The following is an 18,283-nucleotide window of genomic DNA, read 5'->3' as shown; positions in this document are numbered from 1 at the left end:
GGAAGGCCCGGGTGAAAAAGTTTGCGGAGTATCGATTCTCCTTCCCAACCACCCTCTCATCCCCCGGGGAATTATTGCACGAAATGGAAACTGGCTGGAGCAGAGCTGTCCACTACATCGCAGTCGCGGATGGAAGGGGAGGGTTAAGGGAGGCCATGTGACCGCTGCGTTCCTGGGATGGCCGGTGTGTTTTCTTGGGGATGGGCTCGACTGCTCGGCCAGCTCCAATTTAAGACAGTGTCCCCGAGGCCCCGGCCTGGACCGGCCCGCCTGCACCTAAGCCCCGCGACCAGTGAAGGCGAGGAAAGCAGTTTGCCCTGAGCGCTGAGGCCAGCCGTCCCGGTGCGAGCCGGCCGCGGTGGCTGTGGCGGGGCCAAGGGAGTGCTTCTGATCCCGGCGAACTGCGGCTTGAGGGCTGCAGGCCGACTGCTCCGGTGGCTCCTTTCACGCTGTCTCCAGCACGGTTCCTTGTGAAAAGAACTGAGTGTCCGCTTTCTGGAGCTGTCCCTCATGACGCCCAGAAAAGGCGAAAGTTCACGAACAAGGTCGAGGACCAGGAGACGGATGATGGGTGAACGGGAGGGTCCCGCAGGCCAGGGGAGTGGGGAGGTGGTTTTTTGGGAGAATCTATTTGTTGGACCCGAAACACCCACCCTCCACTCGTTTCTAAGTTGTCTGAGAACTGAAACGACATCCCGGGACAAAATGGAGAGTGTTCAACTGAGTTACACAACGGGGAGTGGGGCTGGAGTTTCTCCCAAGCCCCCGGCCTCTTGGACGCCTTCTCCAGCTCCAGCGCGTATTGAGACGGTTGCGGCGGCTGCCAGACTCAGCTAAAGGGCGGAGACGCCAGGAGAAGCCAGCGGCGAGGGATGGGGGAGGAGGACGCCTAGATCGCCCGGCAGAGGCTCCAGTCCGGTTTTTGCCTCCGACTCCAGGTTCCCTCCTCCCCCCCCTACCCCTCCGCCCTGGTCCCCCCGCCCCTCGCCCCTCCCCGCCCCGCCCCCCACCTTGGGCAGGTGAGCAGCGGCCAATGGGCGAGCGCAGGGCAGGTGCCCGCTAATTCGCGCCTTGCTGCGCTGCGGCCGAGGCTAGGCTGGGTAGTGCTGGGAGAACAGGGGGCGGGGGTCGGTCGTGGCTGGACTCCGGAGGGAGGGGTCCGTGCTCAGCCCTCAGGCCGCAGAGGCAGCTCACAGCATCGCACCGAGCCCGCGCCAGTGCCCGCGCCGGCAGCTGCCCGCTTGGCCGCAGAGGCCGGCGCGCCTAGTAGCGCGCCGGAACCCGAGTCAGCGCTCGCTGGCTCGCACGCCCCTTGCCTCTCCGCGCCTGGCTCGCCCGCAGGGGCTGAGCGCGGGCGGGCGCGCGGGGGAGGTGAGGGGTGCTGGTGTGTGTGCATGTGCCTGGCTGGGTGCACACCCCGCACGGTGGCGGCGCCAGGACGCGGAGCCCTCCCCAGAGCCCGGTTGCCTCTCTCGGCTCTGGCGCCTGCGACCATGTTCCAGCCCACAGCCAAACGCGGCTTTACCATCGAGTCTTTGGTGGCCAAGGACGGCGGCACCGGCGGGGACACTGGCGGCGGGGGCGCGGGCTCCCATCCTCTGGCGGCGGCCGCCTCGGAGGAGCCGCTCCGACCCACGGCGCTAAATTACCCTCATCCCGGCGCTGCCGAGGCGGCCTTCGTGAGCGGTTTCCCCGCTGCCGCCGCCGCCGCCGCCGCGGGCGCCGGCCGTTCGCTCTACGGTGGGCCGGAGCTCGTGTTCCCCGAGGCCATGAACCACCCGGCGTTGACCGTGCACCCCGCGCACCAGCTGGGCGCCTCCCCGCTGCAGCCCCCGCACTCCTTCTTCGGCGCCCAGCACCGGGACCCCCTGCACTTCTACCCCTGGGTCCTGCGGAACCGCTTCTTCGGCCACCGCTTCCAGGGTGAGTGCCCACACTTGCCCGCCTACGCGGCCGGCCCGCGCCCGCGCTGCAGTGAAGCCAGGGAGTCTCGGGGGCTCGCAGGGCTGTTCGGAAGTTGTTTCGAGGAGGCTGCGGGTCCGCAGAGGCCATTCCCAAGCTGGGAGGAGCCGTGCCAAATCCATCGCGCTTCTGTCGCGTTGAGTTGCCTCCCAGAGAGCCAGGTTGGGACCTTCCGGCCTTCCCAGGAATGATGCGGGTCCGGACGCATCCTTGGAGCCTCTCCTGGTGCTCCCGCTGGCCAGTCTTAATCTCTCTGCTGAGCCAGTCCCAGCCCAGAAAGCGCAGCGCCCGCCGCCCTCCCTTCGCCGTTGCTGGGCCTGGGATCATACTTCGCTCGTATGTCCACAACCAGCTCCCAGGGATCTGCACTAGCTGGCACGTCCCGGCAGGGGAAAGTCCCCCCCTGGGTCTGTGCGAAGAAGAGGCAGCGGGCAGGGCGAACTGGCGAGTTAATTAATGTTCAGTGTGGATAGCTCAGCTGTCTTGGGATGTTTCTCAGCAACCTCGGCCCGACTTCCCCAAATCACAAGCGCCTCTCGGACCCAGGGTGAGGAAGGTTTGCAGTCGCAAACCAGCTTCCTCCGCCGCTTGCTGACTTTGAGAGCCCACCCGGCTTCTGTAGGACGGAAGGCAGTCCTCACGGGCAAGGGACCGGGGCAGAAAGCTTTTAAGGTCGTAGGCGGTCTGAGCCCCCTCGTCTGCACTGGGCAATGGGTTTGCTAATGAAGATCCTCTACTGCCCTTACACACACACACACACACACACACACACACACACACTTGAATTATCTGACTTTCCCGAAGGAAAGATAGTTGCATTTGTTGGAGTTGGTTTTCTTCCTTGAATTTGTTGGAGTTTGCTTTTCTTTCTTGTTTTTAAAGAGTAGCCTTAATTTGTGCAGTAATTGCTTTAGTTTCCGGCTTTATTTTAGTGTAGACCAGACCTCCCAGACTTGTGAGGTTCCACGACTCAGAGCTAGGTAACCCAACTGCTAGTGAAACAAATGGAAACGACGTGGCTAGAGCTTGGGCTCCAGGAGCTAATCTGACGGTAAACCGGGTCTACATAGTCCAAGTAAATGAGATGTTTGGTACAATTATCTAGTTAATAGGAGAAAAAACGATCTCTTGAAGCTTTAGCTATAGCTGCTTGTTTCACAGAAAGCCGCTTTCCCTGGTCCGGATTTGTCGGACTACTTTCTCAGTTCCATCTGGCCAGTAGACACTGATTCAACAGACCCCACAAAACAAGAGAATGTAATTATTTGAACAAGAATTTTTGTAGGCAGACTTGTCTCCCCTGGGAATTTCAAAGATTTGCCCAAATCATCCGGGGAAAAAAAATGCCTCCGGTGTCAGGAGCTTTGGGCACGAAATCTGTCAATTAAAATCAATGTTTACTGATAAAATTTAGTAGTCTTCAAAACTGAGCAAACCGCGTCGATCCTCCACGGGCTGGGATCCCGGCCTGGGTCTCGAAATGCAGTGCCTTGAGACCGATTTGAGAGTCGCGGCTGTTTGTGAACGTTCAGGCCAGGGCGGCGGAGGTACCAGAGGTTAGGAGCTGGTGGAGGGACAGAGACTCGTAGGAGAGGGCAGAGCTGTTCTTAAGCCCTGTGGTCTCTGCTCAGCCGGAGAAGACCTCTCCCATGGCGCCCTCGGCTTCCGACCAGCTCCCCCATACCCTCCGAGCCGCCTTTCCCACCTCTGGGCTGGCCCGCGAGGGCTCAGGGTGGAGGGCCCAAGCACCTCGCGAGAGATCCCGCTCCGGCTCTGAGCATCCCCGGCCTGGCGAGTCCAGATAAATCCCCCACAAAACCCTTTCGGAAATTGCCTCCGCTTCCTGAGCCATCAGTCCCGGCGGGCACGTTGTCGAGTTGAAAAACCGTTGGATTTTTCTCTCAAGAACCATGTCTGGACGAGGAGATGGAGCCAAGTATGGCCGCGTTTTTGAACTCGGAAATCCCTTGGGCGCTGAAGGACTTTTTGAACCCTGAGACATTTTGGCTTCGGGGCCGGTCAGCGTCACTGTAGACCCGTGCGCGTCTCTGCAACGGAGCGCCCTGCGGACCCAGCGGGGACCCAGGGCTGCGAGCTGAGCCGGCCCAGGCCCTCCGGCGCCGTGTTTTCTAGAGAACCGGGTCTCTGCGATGCTCTTTTCAGCCCCGTTTTAACACAAGAAACGGAAACCCTACACGAACGAAAAGGAACGTGTCTGCACTCCGTGCGCTGCGCTCTGCGGCTGCAGCGTGGTCCCGGCGAGCAGGAAAGCGGCTTCTCCGCTAAGCAAGGCGGTAGAAGAGGAAGGGCCAGCGCGGCATGATCGGGACCAGCTTTCAGGACCCCGAAGCCGGGAGAGGAGGGATCCGCTTTCGAAGCGTGGAGGGGAGGTGCTGGTGGAGACGAGGTGTTGGCTGCCCTTCCATGCTATTTCCCGGACTTCAGGAACTTTCCAAGCCAAGGAGCAGCGTCAGGAGGGGGCCTTGGGAGACCTGGCCCTGTGGGACTGGCGACGGTAATGGGCCGGTGCTTCAAAGGGCGCCTTTGTTACGGCAGGAGGAGGGGGAATGAGGTTATCTCCGCTGCCTGGCCGGCCTCTCCCTCTCGTAGCCCCAGGCCCCTCCGCCCTGCCATCCGTCCCAGAGCCCCGGGCCCGCGGCTGCTGTGGAAGGGACTGCAGCTTGAGCCCCGGGCCCTCCGGATCCCGAGCTCCCACCTCCAGCTGCTTGGTTCCTGGGAGTCTCTATTGCTAGTTCCCAGGCATTGCCTTGAAGTGTCCCGCAGAGAGAGGCTGTAGGAAAATGAGGTGGGGTGGGGTTCAGTTTCTCGCTCCAGGGAAGGCTAAGCCAGCCCCTTTCTACTTTCCCACCTGTCCTTGTCTGAAACTGACAGCCCTCTCTCATAGCCCAGAATTAGTGGGTCAAAACAGGCCACATTGCACCCCAGCCCCAAGCTTGTTCTGCCCTTATGGTCCAGTTAAGGGAAACTGAAGCCCCATTAGAGATGGCGGAGGCCTCCTCCCGGTAAGTCAGAGAGGCGTCCTTGCACATATCACCTAAGCCACCACCCTGTACTTATAGAAACATGTATCTATTGATCAGTTTCTCCAGACGGTTAGTTTTGTACTAAACATCCCCCTTCTTACAGGGAAAAGCCCTGCTTCTTTTGAAATCAAATCTGTCACCACTTATCAGCATCTTGAATAATTTTCCTGCCCCCTGCTTCTTTGCGGTTGGGTCGAAAGGATCCCTATGATTCTGCATATGCATATGGACACAGACTGTAGACACACGCTGTCTCCCCTGACAGGACATTACAAGGAACTGGGGTCGTTCCCTCAATAAGACAGACCCCAAACAATCTCGCTTTCCCCCAAATTACCCAGATTGGAGGCAAAGAAATATGCGTATATCAGAATGAGAGAGAACTTTGTTGCTTCCATCCTCTACTTTGAGTTTATAAAGACAAGCACAGAGAACTCCACCACACAAGTGACTGACACAAAGCACGGAATTATGAAACAGCCATCATGTCACACACACTGAGGTAGACTGCAGTCCTGCTTCCCCAGCCCGCACCGCCCTTCACACCTCTGCATCCCATTCTCTCACACCTATGGGTCTCTCCACTGCCACCTCATCTCATTTGTCACTTCTGACCAGCCTGAGCCAATCGAGCTGCTAGAGCCAAACCCTGTGAGTGCTGGCATGAGCTAGGCTTTCTCTCTTTCTCTCCAGCTCATTTGTCCAGAGGAAACCACCGTTGAGATTTCACCTGGGCTCAGAAGGATATTGTTTCTGAAGCAATTTGTTTAAACATCAACAAGAAGTGTCTGCTTCCCACCCACCTCTCCCACCTTTTTCTGGCCTATCATACTGGCCCGTTACTCAAGACTTGAATCCTTCTCATTCCTACCTGGATCCTCCTTTCTCTCCCTCTTCACCCTCACTGCCAGACCACCGCCCTGATCATCTGTCCCCTCCACTACCACAAGTTAAACTTCTCTTCCTTTAGACAGGCCTATGGCCCTTGGCATGACCCCATCTTGAAGGGCCCAATGAACAGGGTCCATTTCCTATGATGTGACCCCACTCTCTTTTGTAGCAGCACAGATCCAGTCACTTAAAATGGATAGGTGACTGGAAGTTGGTGACTTCTCAGGGTCAGGGGACTTGGTCTCCCTCCACCCCCAGGCACCAGCCCCTCATTCCTAGGCCACCCTGTTCTACAGAAAACCCCAGCAATAAAGTTCTCCTGTGTCAGTGTCCAAAGCCCAGGGATTTGGAGAAAGTAACGTCAGGCAGTTTCCACCAGCAGAGGGACATGAACCTGGAGAGTTTTAGCAACAGCATCTCAGTTCTGTGCCTGGCTTCACTTAACAGGGATATTTCCAGAGATGGGCGATCTCAACTGAATGATCCAAACAATTGTCTTAAGAACAAAACGACAGGTCACATTGAGTCAAACCAGTGGCCATTTCAGAGGGAATTAATTGGATCCGTCCATCTCAACAGCTAACTGTCAAAATATTCCATCTAGGGCTCTGCGTTGTTGGTGGCTTAGGAGGCCTGTTATGCGTGTGTGCCACTGCCTGGGAATCCACAGGTGATGTCAGTGCCTGCTTCCAGTCTGCTAGCAGGGTGACCAGGCCAGGGAATGTGTGAGGGCATGGTGGGGGGTTCATTGAGACTGGGGCTGTGGGTGGAAGCTTGTTTGCCTTTTGTAGTTCCTGGCCTCACCACCCCAGACACATCCAGTCCAATGACAGCCCCTCCTCCTGCATGTAGGAGCTGAGTCCCCTTTGGGCCAACATTTGCCAAAGGACAGTCACACTCTTTGAGAATCCCGTACGGTAGATGGGAGGAAAAAGACAGTCGGGAAGCTGGAGCATATATTTACACATGTCCATGCAAGAACCAATCTATCTATTAGACAGAAAGATGATATCTAGACATTTATAAACATGTTTCTTTAGCATGGGACTATTCGGGGTGAAGCAAAGTCTTTTGCCAGGAGAGCACTGAGAGTTTCCTGTGGGGAGAGTGTTTTACCCAAGGGGAAGGGGGAGAGAGGTGGGGAAGGGTAGAAGAAGAACCTGGCCTTAGACCTCCAGGTACTACCTGGCAGTTGACCTAGCCACTGTCCTATTTTTACCACTTGGAAGGTAAGCACCTGGGCCTGATGGTAGGAATTTTCAAAGGGCTAGTAGCCTGAGCATTTTGCTGCAAAGCTGGTTTAAGCAGGAATAAGGGGGAGAGCTCCTTGGGTATCCTTTAGTTTCTGAATCTGTGTTTGCATGAGGATGCCTTTAACGACTTCGCAGTTCCCCTTATCACCTTCCTGGCACTCGGCCCCTTCTTTACTCTTGGTCGGTCCACTTTGAGGGAGATATGACGGCACAAGCGGACAAAGAGAGATAAGGGACTTTTCCCACGCCTTGGCGTCTTGGGTTGCTCCGGGTACTGTGGATCTGGGCCGGTCTGCGCCTCCTCAGGCCCGGGCCCACCACCTGGGCCAACAGGAGCGCTGCTGTTCCGTGCGTCCCCTGACCGGGTAGCTCTGGGATTGTGGGGAGGTGTTGGGAAGGAGAGTGGCCTGGAGGAAAGGGCAGCAAAAGGGAAAGGGGAGACAGAGGCGGGGTGTGTGTCGAGGATTGGAGAGGATAGCGGAGCTCTCAAGGACGAGTGCGAGCTGACGGGAAGGCCCCGGGCTGCGACTCACGGCGCCCCTTCTCTCTGTCTGTACCTGCGTGTGTTGCTGTCGGCGGCGCCGCCGCAGCGAGCGACGTGCCCCAGGACGGGCTGCTTCTGCACGGCCCCTTCGCCCGCAAGCCCAAGCGGATCCGCACGGCCTTCTCGCCCTCGCAGCTGCTGCGACTGGAGCGCGCCTTCGAGAAGAACCACTACGTGGTGGGCGCCGAGCGGAAGCAGCTGGCCGGCAGCCTCAGCCTCTCGGAGACGCAGGTAATAATCACCCCGCCGGCCCGCGGCCGGCGCTGGCCCGGAGCCCCGATGGAGGTGGGGGCGGGCGGGTGCCGGAACGGCCCGAGTCCTCCCCCAGGCTTCCCCGAGCCCTTCTCCCGCCCAGCTCCGAAAGCCACATCGGCGGCGCTCCGGCAAAGCCAAGACTGACTTTAGACACCCGGACCTCCGACGGTGGTTAGCCTCGCAGAGGCTGCAGGACTTTTTAATCAAGCCCTAAGGACCCAACAGAAGTGGGAACCAAATCTTATCCCGAGTCCACTCCCCAAACCCATAGGGAGGTGCCAGGTTATCAGGAGGCGGTGGGCCCTCTGTCACGCTCGCACCAGGGGACACTGGAGCCATCCCGGCCCTGTGATTACTGCCCCCCTTCTCCCGCCTCTCTTCCGGGGCTCTCACGGTTTCTCGGGATGCCCAGGCCTTCCCCGCCCTGGCTTTGCTGCAGTTCATGGGCAGAGTTGGTGGAGGCCTCGACTGCGCTAGCAGCAGGTGCGGTGTGGGGCGAGAGCCCACGTGTCCTCAGGCTAGAAACAGCAGCAGCAGAGGGGATTAGCCAGGGAGCAACCGGCCCTGCTTGGGGTCGGAGGGCGGCCCTGATCTCCGCACAGGCCGGCCGGCAAGGCTCTGGAAACCGTGGAAATGGCTCTGGAAATGCGCGGCCATCTGAGAGGCCTGGATGTTGTGGAAAAATAGATTCTGGGTACTGGGGGGCTGTTTTCAATCATCTGAAGGGCTGTTGAGTTGGGGAGAGAATAAACTCCAATGGTGTTGGAGGGATTTGACCTGGGTGAAATTACAATTATCACGTAGTGTTTTTGTAGTTGATGATTAAGAAAAAATTTGAAAGAACTAGATGGAAGTTACAGGGCAGCAGGTTGGGGTTTATTGTAAGTACAGGCTTTGCGATAAATTAGTGCTGCCTGGAGGCAACGCCTAAGCTCGAGGGGAGTACGGCTTGCCGGAGGGGCTAGCTGCTGTCCTGGAGGCTGATTTCAGTGTCTGGTTGGGCCTTAGAAGACCTTACTCCCTTGGGTCCCTAACATCTCCCGGATTTGCAAATAAGACAGGTCTGCACGCTGGCCTCACAGTTCCCGCCCCGCCGGCATTTCACCATCCTCTCCCCTTCCTGTTTGCCCAGCCCCTACCCTCCACCACTCTCCACCCTCGTCGCGGGCCAGGACAAGTAGCGGGCCTTGGGGCGAGGGGGGAAACAATGAGGATAGGAAAGGAGCTTAGGAGGGGATTCAAACCCTCACTGCGTCGCCAGATCCCTGCGGCCGGCGGACCTCACCCGCTGGTCCTCGCGTCGCATTTTGGTATCTACTGTCTTATCGGTTTGCCCCGTTTAATCAGTGCATTACTCCCGTCTCTGATGCAGGACCCGTGTTTTTTTTCAGATTTACTAGCTCGGCTGTTCTAACTACAGAGATACAGCTTACAAACAACGGAGTTAATTTAAAAAAATATTTTAAAGAAAGACATGTTTTGTTTTGCTTTTTAAAAACACGTTAATAAAAGAATTCCCCCCTTTTCCTCCTAGCAAACAGCATTTTAAAATTGTTGTCTAAAACAAGGTGTCAATTTAAGGATGGTGTTTAGTTAACTTCATTAAAAAAGTAACAGTTGTTTAATTTTAATTGCAGAAGTGTAAGAAAACAAAACGGTTTATAATCCCACCACCCACCGATTAATACTTGTTGAAATAATGTCATTGTTTCTAAACTTTCAATTTTTTAGTGCAGTGAGAGCATTTTTAATTAACTTTCTTTCAAATCGAATCTAGCTGCTTATTATTTGCTCCTAGCAATGCCAGTTAGTAAACATAATAATTATTTCTTTCACTTTTATTATAACATATTTCAAACTTATATTTAAAACAAAACCAGATAGAATAATATAGGGTATCCAACTTCAGTATCGAAACTCATGTCTAATCTTGTTCCATCTGTATGGATGACCTGGTTTTAGCATATGGAACAACAAAAAAAATAGAACTACAGGAGGTTTGAGCCTAAGAAACCTCCTAGTAGAGACCTATCTTTCCAGGTGAGGACTCTGAGATGGAGAGACTGGGCAGAGCTCCCCAGGCAGGCAGATGCGATTTCAGTATCTGTCTCCCTGCTAACTGGCTGTGTGACCCTAGACAAGTTACTCAACCTCTCGGAGCTCTGGTTTCCTCATTCAGAAAAATAGGTTGTTTACGGATTAAAGGCACCTACTATAAACTCAAGTGATATTGTCATCCCCCGTCCTTCCCTTTCCCTTATTTAAAGTAATATATCAAGTTAGTGTTATAATAAGATTCAAACTTGGGCTTCCTGACTCTTAATCTGGTGTCTTTCTAGTATGTCCTTTCTAGTATGTCTAGTATGTCCTTTATCATCAGAGCTGTCTTTCTGTCCCTGTCATAACTGATCATTTGGACCTGGGTTATATCATTAAGTAATTACTTATCCATCTTTCAGTATTTTCCAGGCAGGCTTACCTGTCATTTCCAGCTGTCAGCTACTTGTCAAGCATCAGTCATTCCCATCAGCCCCCTGCCATCTATTTCTACTGTTAATATCTATATTTGTCTCTCAGAGCTCTCTTATTTGACCCTCACAGAGAAGCTGTTTAATATCTAGCCTTGTATTCTGTCTTCTCTCATTAAACTGCCTCCCCCAAACTGGTTAATTTATATTTCCTATCTTCTATTAATTATAATCTTCTTCCTAACAATAACTCCTATTTACCCAACTGTTGGTTATCTCTTCATCATCTATTTTGTTTTATCTTCTGTGTATCCACAACCCATCTCACACTTCCATCTCTATAGATCCACTTAGCAACTGACACATAGTGTATTCCTAGGTCTCTAATTGTTGTCCATCATCTCTGGCTTTATCTTCTTTCTGGGCCTCAGTTGCTGTATCTGGAAGATTGAATGAAGTCTAGGTTCCTTTCCAGCCCTGAGTTTCTGGCTCATCTATACTCTACTTCTCTGTGTTTCTATATAATCCTTCTTCCAAGTTCTCAGAGCTCACAGTACATCTCCCACATATCATAATATGCACAGGACTTTGCTGTTGTTTAATTATCTGTCAGGTCCACGTGTCAGTCTATAGACAGGCTGTTATCTATCTCGCAAAGAAATCTAAAATACTGATTCCTGGGCCCCAATCAGGAGATTCTCTTAGGAGTTCCAGGATGAGACCAGAAAAGTTTTTAAAATAACCGTCTGGGTTATCCTGATGAACAACAGGCCTGAACATTTCAGCTCTGGGGACAGAAGCTGAGCTTTCCTATTTCTCGCTGTACTCGGGGGCCCAGCTCAGTGACCAGCAAGGAGTGGATGCTCTGTAAACATGTTTTGAGTGAATGGGCAGGCTTCATTTGGTTGTACACATACCCATATGTTAACTTTATCAGTCATTTCCCTTGCTCTCTGCTGTCACTGCTCCCTCCTTGTCCCTCTGTTTTTCATTTTTCCCTTGCAATTTCATCTAGATTGTTGACCTAGTTTTATCCATGGATAAAGCTTCTGGGAGGGTTAAATAAATCAGTGTGTGGTTCTTCATCCAGAGCTCAGGAGTCTCTGTACACCCAAAGCTTTAGCATGGAGATTCGGGAGGTGGGTACCCTGAACTTCTTTGTTGGGGCAGGATTATATGTGGGGAGTAGGGTATTTGTGCCGTGATGGCTGTGGGTCCACCCAGGAGGTGGAGAGAGTGGTCCCAGGGGAGGGCTCTTCTCCCTTCTGGCTCTAATCAGTTGCTCCTCACCACTGTGGTGGAGCCCTGGATTCTGCCCTGGATGATGCCCATCTAAGCTGGTCCTGGTGGCTGGTGGGGCAGACCCACGCCTGAGTCAGATCAGATGCACGAATGCGAGTGAGTGAGTGAGTGTGTAAAATGGGTGTAACGTTGTGCCCACCATGTGGGGCACATATAGGCTTAGTGTGATTGATGCCCAAAGGTCAGATGATATCATATGACACATCAGATGCTGGCAAGTCATCATATAGCATGGAGTGCAGCTCGCATGCTTCTGTGCTTGTGCATGACGGGAACACGTTAGTTTTAGGGGGAGTGAGAGAAAGCATTGGTTGCTCCAGCCGGACTAATTGGTCGGTGTTTCCAGCTGCCCCTCTTGCTATGAACAGTTCAGCAGGCGTGTCTTGACCTTCCCTGGCTTTGAGTTTAGCTAAGCCGTGAGGGGAAAGGGCGCAGAAATGTGGTCTTTGGCCTTGGAGATTCCTCATTTAGTGGTAGGACCTAAATGCAAAGTGTGCACACTTGTGGGACAGGCACGGGGTGAGCGACTGGAGTTCCCTTGAAGTCACAGGTGTGGGCTGACAGAGGTCAGGGGGGACCTGCATGGGTAAAAGCTCCCAGGAAGCCTCAGGCCCAGAAGACCTGGACAATACATAGGATTCTAGGTGGGTGGGAAGGAAGGGGAGGGTTTGAGGTGGGAAAATTAACAGGAAGCAGGACCTCTAAAGTTTGGCCACATCTTGGAGCCAGAGAGCATGGAGGGAGGTCTTAGGAGACAGGAGTGTGTGGTCACCTGTCTATGGGTTCTTTTCCCCCAGAGGCATGATAAGTAGACTTTCTTGGGTCCCTTCCTGCTCTGGAATGCTCTGCCTTTGGGGGGATGTATGAGACAGGGATAGCCAAGTGACGTAAATTTTAGAGAAAGGTCAAGGGACCTTTGTTACTAGCTCACTGTCTGTTTCGAGATGGACTTGTCCCTCCTCTAAGTCTTGGCTCTTCTCCAAGAACTCTGGCACCTCTGAAGTTCTAGGTCCAGTGGGCGGCAGAAGGCAGCAGGGGAGATAAGGAAAACTAGGGTGGTTCTCTGAGGTCATGGTCCTGAGGAGGCACGTAAATCCTAGGAGATTCACCTGAGAGTGAGGGCAAGCATCCAGGATGGTGTGAGAGAGGAGACAGGAAGGCTTAGGGTTATGATTGATGGGGGGTCAGAGGGGACCTCAGGTTGGTGGGGTGAGAGTCCAGCTTAGCATGACATTGGGCTTCACCTTGAGAGTAGGAGCAGATCACATGATCAAATGATAGGAAATGGATCCCCAGGGGAGAAGGCGGGGAGGGGGGTAGAGCAGACTGAGGGGTGGCTTGATTGATGTCTCCAAGCCTCTATCTAGTCTGAGGACTTTCTCTGTGTCTGAGAATGACAGACTAGGAGCACACAGGCCTAAATCAAAGCAGAAGAGATAACAGTAAGACATAAGGAGGAACTTCTTGTATTAAAGTGACAAGACTCAAATACCCCTTGACAGGGGTATTTGAACTTCTCGAGGAGAGCACAGGTATGTATTCACGCAAAAGTATGCAGGGGCTGAGAGCCACAGACACTTCCGTTGGGGATGGGCTGAGGTTGGGGAGTAGTGGAAAAGAAGGGATCCGGGCCTGGGTCATTCAAACAGCAGGTTATTCAAAAGTAAGACCTGAAATATGGGTTGGAGCTGTAGTTTGCTTGTTAGTTCATGTGTCCATTTGCTCACGCATTAATACATGCGTGTGTGGTCATTCATTAATGCATACTTTGATCTATCTGCAAATGCATTGATGTCTTCCTTCATTCATTCATCCACAGCAGTTTCACCTTCTTCATCCTGCCGGACTCAGACTGACCCTTGTCCCCTCCACAATGAGTCTCCCTTCCCCAGCTTCCCTCTGCAAGTGTTTAATCCAGTCTACAACATGGAAAATTAAGAACTGACCATCCACAGAACTAAGCCAAAGAAGGATCCCATCTCTTTGGCAATTAGCACTACCCAAATCCTTTAGTTGATTACGCCTCAATCCTTCTGCCATTGATGTTCTCCTGTTTTCCAGGTCTGGCCCAGAGCATAGGGCTGGGCTACCTCGCTTCTGAACAACTGGCTGAACAGACCTGGAATGTGTCCCCTGGGACTCCAAAGCAGACTAACTCATCACTTTGGTTCTCCAGGTTCCCAAAATCCTGTGAAGAGACAGGTTCCAGCAAATACATTAGCGCACTGCTGGGCTCATTGTTACTGGGACAGAGAAAAGAACTAAGGAAGTACAGACAGGCAATGGGGCAGGTCCAGTCACAGAACTTCAGAGCAGGGTTTTGAAGGCTAAGTGAATTTCAGGTGGGGTAACTTAGGCCAAAGCGGAGAATCTTGGAAGGGTCTGTTTCTGAGAAACAGGGACATTCTGCGAGGTAGGGACTTGGGAGACCATGAGGAACGTCTCCCCAAACCCCGAGAGGTCAGAGATGGGGTGCGTTCCTCTCACCAACACCAACACCCCAACTGTACTTTTGAGGCTTAGAGAGAGGTGTATGTGTGTGGGGGTGGGGAGATAGGCACAGAGGCAGTACAGTCTCCTAAGGCAGCCTCCCACAGAGCTGGGTCGCCACACTGCGTGACCTCTGTCCTCCAGGAAAGGGGCTCGGGGTTCACCCCAGAATTGCCTGGCTGGATTAGAGAGGTCATGGGGTTTCACTCTTACCACGCACTACACTCAGAGCCCAGTTCCCTTTCTTTCCCAAGTAAAAAATAACTAGGAATTGTTACCAGTCATGCATTAAAGAAAATTCAGAAAAGTGGAAAGAAGAAAAAAGTCAGCCATACTTCAGTTACACTTCCTTCCAGTCTTTTTTCCCCCCATGCGTAGATTTTGTTTTTCCACGGTGTGATCACACTGTGCCCAAACTGCATCCTGCCGTTTTCACTGATATTACTAAGTCCTAAGCATCCCCCTGTTATTACAGTCTTTGTAAACAGCATCTGGACACGCGGCCCAAGGCTGTTCTCTGGAAGACGGCCAGGCCGCCTGGGGAGAGGGTTTATAGCCCTGTCTCTAGACAGCTTGACAGCCTTCCTTGACCCTGGTTGTTTTCGTAGAGAAATCATGAAATCACTTGCATTTGGGTGTGTCCGGAAGCAGCTCCTGTGCCTGAAGCGCCACCATTGAAGCTTTTTTCCTATGGGCCAGTGATACTGGGCAAGGATAGCAGGCTGGGTGTATCCCATTATAGGTAAGTCTCCTTCCTGGAAGGAGACTTGGGAGTGTGTGTGAGTGAGGAGGTGCAGAGCCATCCGTCTGTCCTGTCCCTGGTACTGTCCCTGGATCACGCCATCACCAGGCTGGCCTGCCTAGCCCTCAGCCAGCCCCTTGGGTTCTCAGGAATGCCGCCCCAGCCCAGCATGCAGACCTGACTCACGCACACGCCTTGCACAGGAGGCAGGGTGAGCTTACCCGCCTACTGGATGGCACAGTCACAGCAGGCTCCAGGGCGGGGGTGGGGGGAGGCAGGGGCCAGGCTGGCTGCCAAATGGTTATGCTGAGAACCACCCAGGGCCCAACCAGCCCTGTTCCCAAGGAAAGGTGGGAATCCAGAAGCCCTGCACCTAGAGCATCTGCCATCCTTCCCATCTACCTGAGGTGAGACATGCAGGCGACAGGTTTGAACCCTGACCTGAAAATGAGGGAAGGAGACCTTCCCCTCATTCCATCCCCCAAGGCCAGGCCGCTCATCGACTCCTGTCCCTGGCTGTCTGCTCTGCATAGCACTAAGCACCGTCTGTTCCTGTCCCCATCCTGGTGCTCTAAAATCCAGGGGGCAGGGTAGACTGTGCTATGGACACCTTGGGGAGGGGGGCAGTTGGAGGACCCCTGGGTTGGGTGGGCTCCAAGGAAGGGACAGAGGGGGAGTGTCTTGGAATTGTCACGGTCGGGTGTCCTGGCTAGGAACTGCTCCCTGGATCCAGAGGCCAGGCCTGCTTTTGGCGGCCACTGCTTGGCTTTTGGCTGAGGCCTGTGCCTTTCACTCGTTCTCAGGGAGCAGGGGTTGGACTGGGTAATCTTCCTGAGGACTGCCCTCAGCAATGCCTAGGGTTAAAGGCTCTCCCCTCAGCAGTCACGGCTATCGCCAAAACCAAGGTGCTCACCATCATTCCACACACACCACTTACTACTCACCACCCACACGGGCACCATGGATTGCCCCAGCTGCAGTTTGGCACTGCTTGCTTTTAAATGTGCTGTCATTTCCAGGAAACTATCCACATCTTCTAACCTCGCCCACTCCGCATCACCTCTTCCAGGGACCCTGTGGAGCAAAAGCCCAGGAAGTGCCCTGGAACTGCAAGGGACCTAGAAAGTATTTCTCCTATATCCGATGGACATAAGCCCAGAGAGGGGGAGGAACTTAGCAGAGGATCAGCACTCAGGCCTCTCCCACTGACTCAGGATGGTCTGGCCTGGCTCTGCAAGGCCAAGTAAAGCACTGCATGGTCGGGAGGAGCTGACAGACAGAGCATGTGATGACTTTTCAGATGTTTTGACTTTTCTTTCATTTACTGTTCCCATCGACTCTATGAAGGAGTGATTATTATCTCTTCTCTAGAAACTGGTAGAGACCCAGGTCTGCCTGGCTCCAGAACCTGGGCCTCCCGCTCTGCTATGCTCTGGCTACAGGATGCTTGGCAGCTCCCTGACCCCTCCCTTCCCTCTGTTGAGAGGGACAGGAAAACCGCCCCCCTCTGGCCCACTGTGTCCTCTCCCTGCCCAACAGGCCTCCAGACCCACCAGGTCGCAGCTGGCCAGAGGAGAGGACTCTGGCCTCAGTTTCCCCATCTGGCTCCCAGTTCAGCCTGAGTGCTGAGGCCCTGTTGGCTGCTCGGGGAGAGGGGGTTCCTGGGTGTTTCTCACCTGTGCCCCTCCCTCCCTGGCCCAGGTGAAGGTGTGGTTCCAGAACCGGAGGACAAAGTACAAGCGGCAGAAGTTGGAAGAGGAGGGGCCCGAGTCTGAGCAGAAGAAGAAGGGCTCCCACCACATCAACCGGTGGCGTATTGCCACCAAGCAGGCCAACGGGGAGGACATCGATGTCACCTCCAATGACTAGGGTGGGCAGCCATGAACCCATGAGGGCAGAGTGCTGCTCGCTGCTGTCCAGGCCCCTGGGCTGGGCTCAGCTGGACTCTGGCCACTCCCTGGCTGGGCTGTGGGGTGGCGTCAAGTCACAGCCCCATAAGGCTTGGAGCCTGGGGCCACCACCGACAGAGGGACAAGAAATGGGCTGGCTGAGGCCTGGGACTGCTCGACCTTCTCCTCGGAGAAACTGCCTGCCTGCCTGGGCAGGCCGCTGGCCACTGCTGCCTCCGAGCCACTCTCCATTTCTCTTATCTTCTTTTTGTTTTGATGTATTTCTGTTTTAATTTATTTTCCAGGCACCTGCTGTAGTTCTTAGTGATCCCCTGTGTTTCCCTTCCCTATGGGAACAATAAAAGTCTCTCTCTTAATGACATGGGCATCTAGCACCAACTCTAGAGCCCGTGGGCCTGGGGTGGTGGGTTCTGGCTCTGGGGGCCAGTGGGGACTGGCAGGGCAGGCTTGTTCAGGGCCTGAAAGCCTGGGGTGGGGCCTTGGAGACTCATTTTACTAACTCCCCTGCTTTGTTGGTGGTTCACCTGGTCTCTAGCTCCAACGTCACAACAAGAGAAACTGAGGTTAGACATAGGGAAAGACCACCCTGTATGTGAGGGAGCCTAAATGCTCAGGTCTTTCCAAACTTATTGAGCAATGAGAATCAGGCCCAGATGGGTCCGGGGAGAGAGAGGGCATGCGTACTTCCCCATGCTTACGAGACTGGTGGCTTTTCCAGTTGAGGAGAAACCAGAAAATGAAGGGGCATATTGGGGGCTGGGTGGAAAGGGCACACTTCACAGAGGCTGACAGTCCCAGCCCCAAGTCCTGGCCCCACCAGGTTGCTCACTTGTCCCCAGAAGACCCCCTGTGCAGATTATAGCTTCAGAGACTGGGCTTGAGGCTGAGCCTGCCACCAGTGCCCAAGGACTCAGGGCCTCCCAGCCTGGGAAGAAGCACGAAGGCAGGGCACACCCACCTCTTTAGTTCCCCTGGCTTCAATTTGTCCACTTGTATTTCCTGCTTGTTACACACCAACGTTTCCTTCATCCTCCAAAAGCAAAACCCGTATTCCTAATAGCCATTCCCTTACGCCATCCAGACCTGTGTCTAGTTCTTCCCTCCCAAGTGTCCCCCAACTGGATGCTGATGCTGACAACAGTCACCAACAAGTTACCGCCCCCCCCTTGTGGCCAAACTCAACTGCTTCCCATCTGGCTTCACCTGCACCCCAATCTTCTGGCCATGCCCCCATGACTCCCCGGCCACCTTCACTCCAGTATCTCTGACACCTCCTCCTCCCGCCTCCCCGAGTCCTCCCCAGTCTGGGCCACGCCTCATCGCCTCTGTCCACCCCAGGGTCAGCCCTCCTCCTCATTGAGCCCTTGGCTTGGGGCTTTGAATCCAATGCCAGGACTTCTCTTTGGCTCCCTGGTTTACGCC

The 18,283-nt window shown here is 54.2% G+C and overlaps 1 protein-coding gene across 3 annotated transcripts; it reads left to right on the top strand.

Annotated features, from left to right (window-relative positions):
* Positions 1-1,023: 1,023 nt before the first annotated feature.
* EMX1 (empty spiracles homeobox 1) lies at positions 1,024-17,220 on the top strand. Of its 3 annotated transcripts, XM_033124324.1 has the most exons (4): positions 1,122-1,923; positions 7,741-7,925; positions 14,818-14,951; positions 16,653-16,781. In XM_033124324.1, exons 1-4 carry the CDS (start codon positions 1,395-1,397, stop codon positions 16,654-16,656), a joined length of 852 nt encoding a protein of 283 aa, XP_032980215.1. In that variant the 5' UTR covers positions 1,122-1,394; the 3' UTR covers positions 16,657-16,781. The 3 variants fall into 3 exon arrangements, with proteins under 3 accessions (XP_032980214.1, XP_032980215.1, XP_032980216.1); XM_033124323.1 differs by lacking the exon at positions 14,818-14,951 and having other exon boundaries at positions 1,024-1,923; positions 16,653-17,220; XM_033124325.1 differs by lacking the exons at positions 14,818-14,951; positions 16,653-16,781 and adding an exon at positions 9,341-9,389.
* The last annotated feature ends 1,063 nt before the right edge of the window (positions 17,221-18,283 follow it).

Source organism: Rhinolophus ferrumequinum, chromosome 13 (genome assembly GCF_004115265.2).
Source record: "Rhinolophus ferrumequinum isolate MPI-CBG mRhiFer1 chromosome 13, mRhiFer1_v1.p, whole genome shotgun sequence".
Classification (NCBI taxonomy): Eukaryota; Metazoa; Chordata; class Mammalia; order Chiroptera; family Rhinolophidae; genus Rhinolophus; species Rhinolophus ferrumequinum.
Note: the sequence above shows the minus strand (reverse complement) of the source record. Positions and strands in the feature narration are given on the sequence as shown.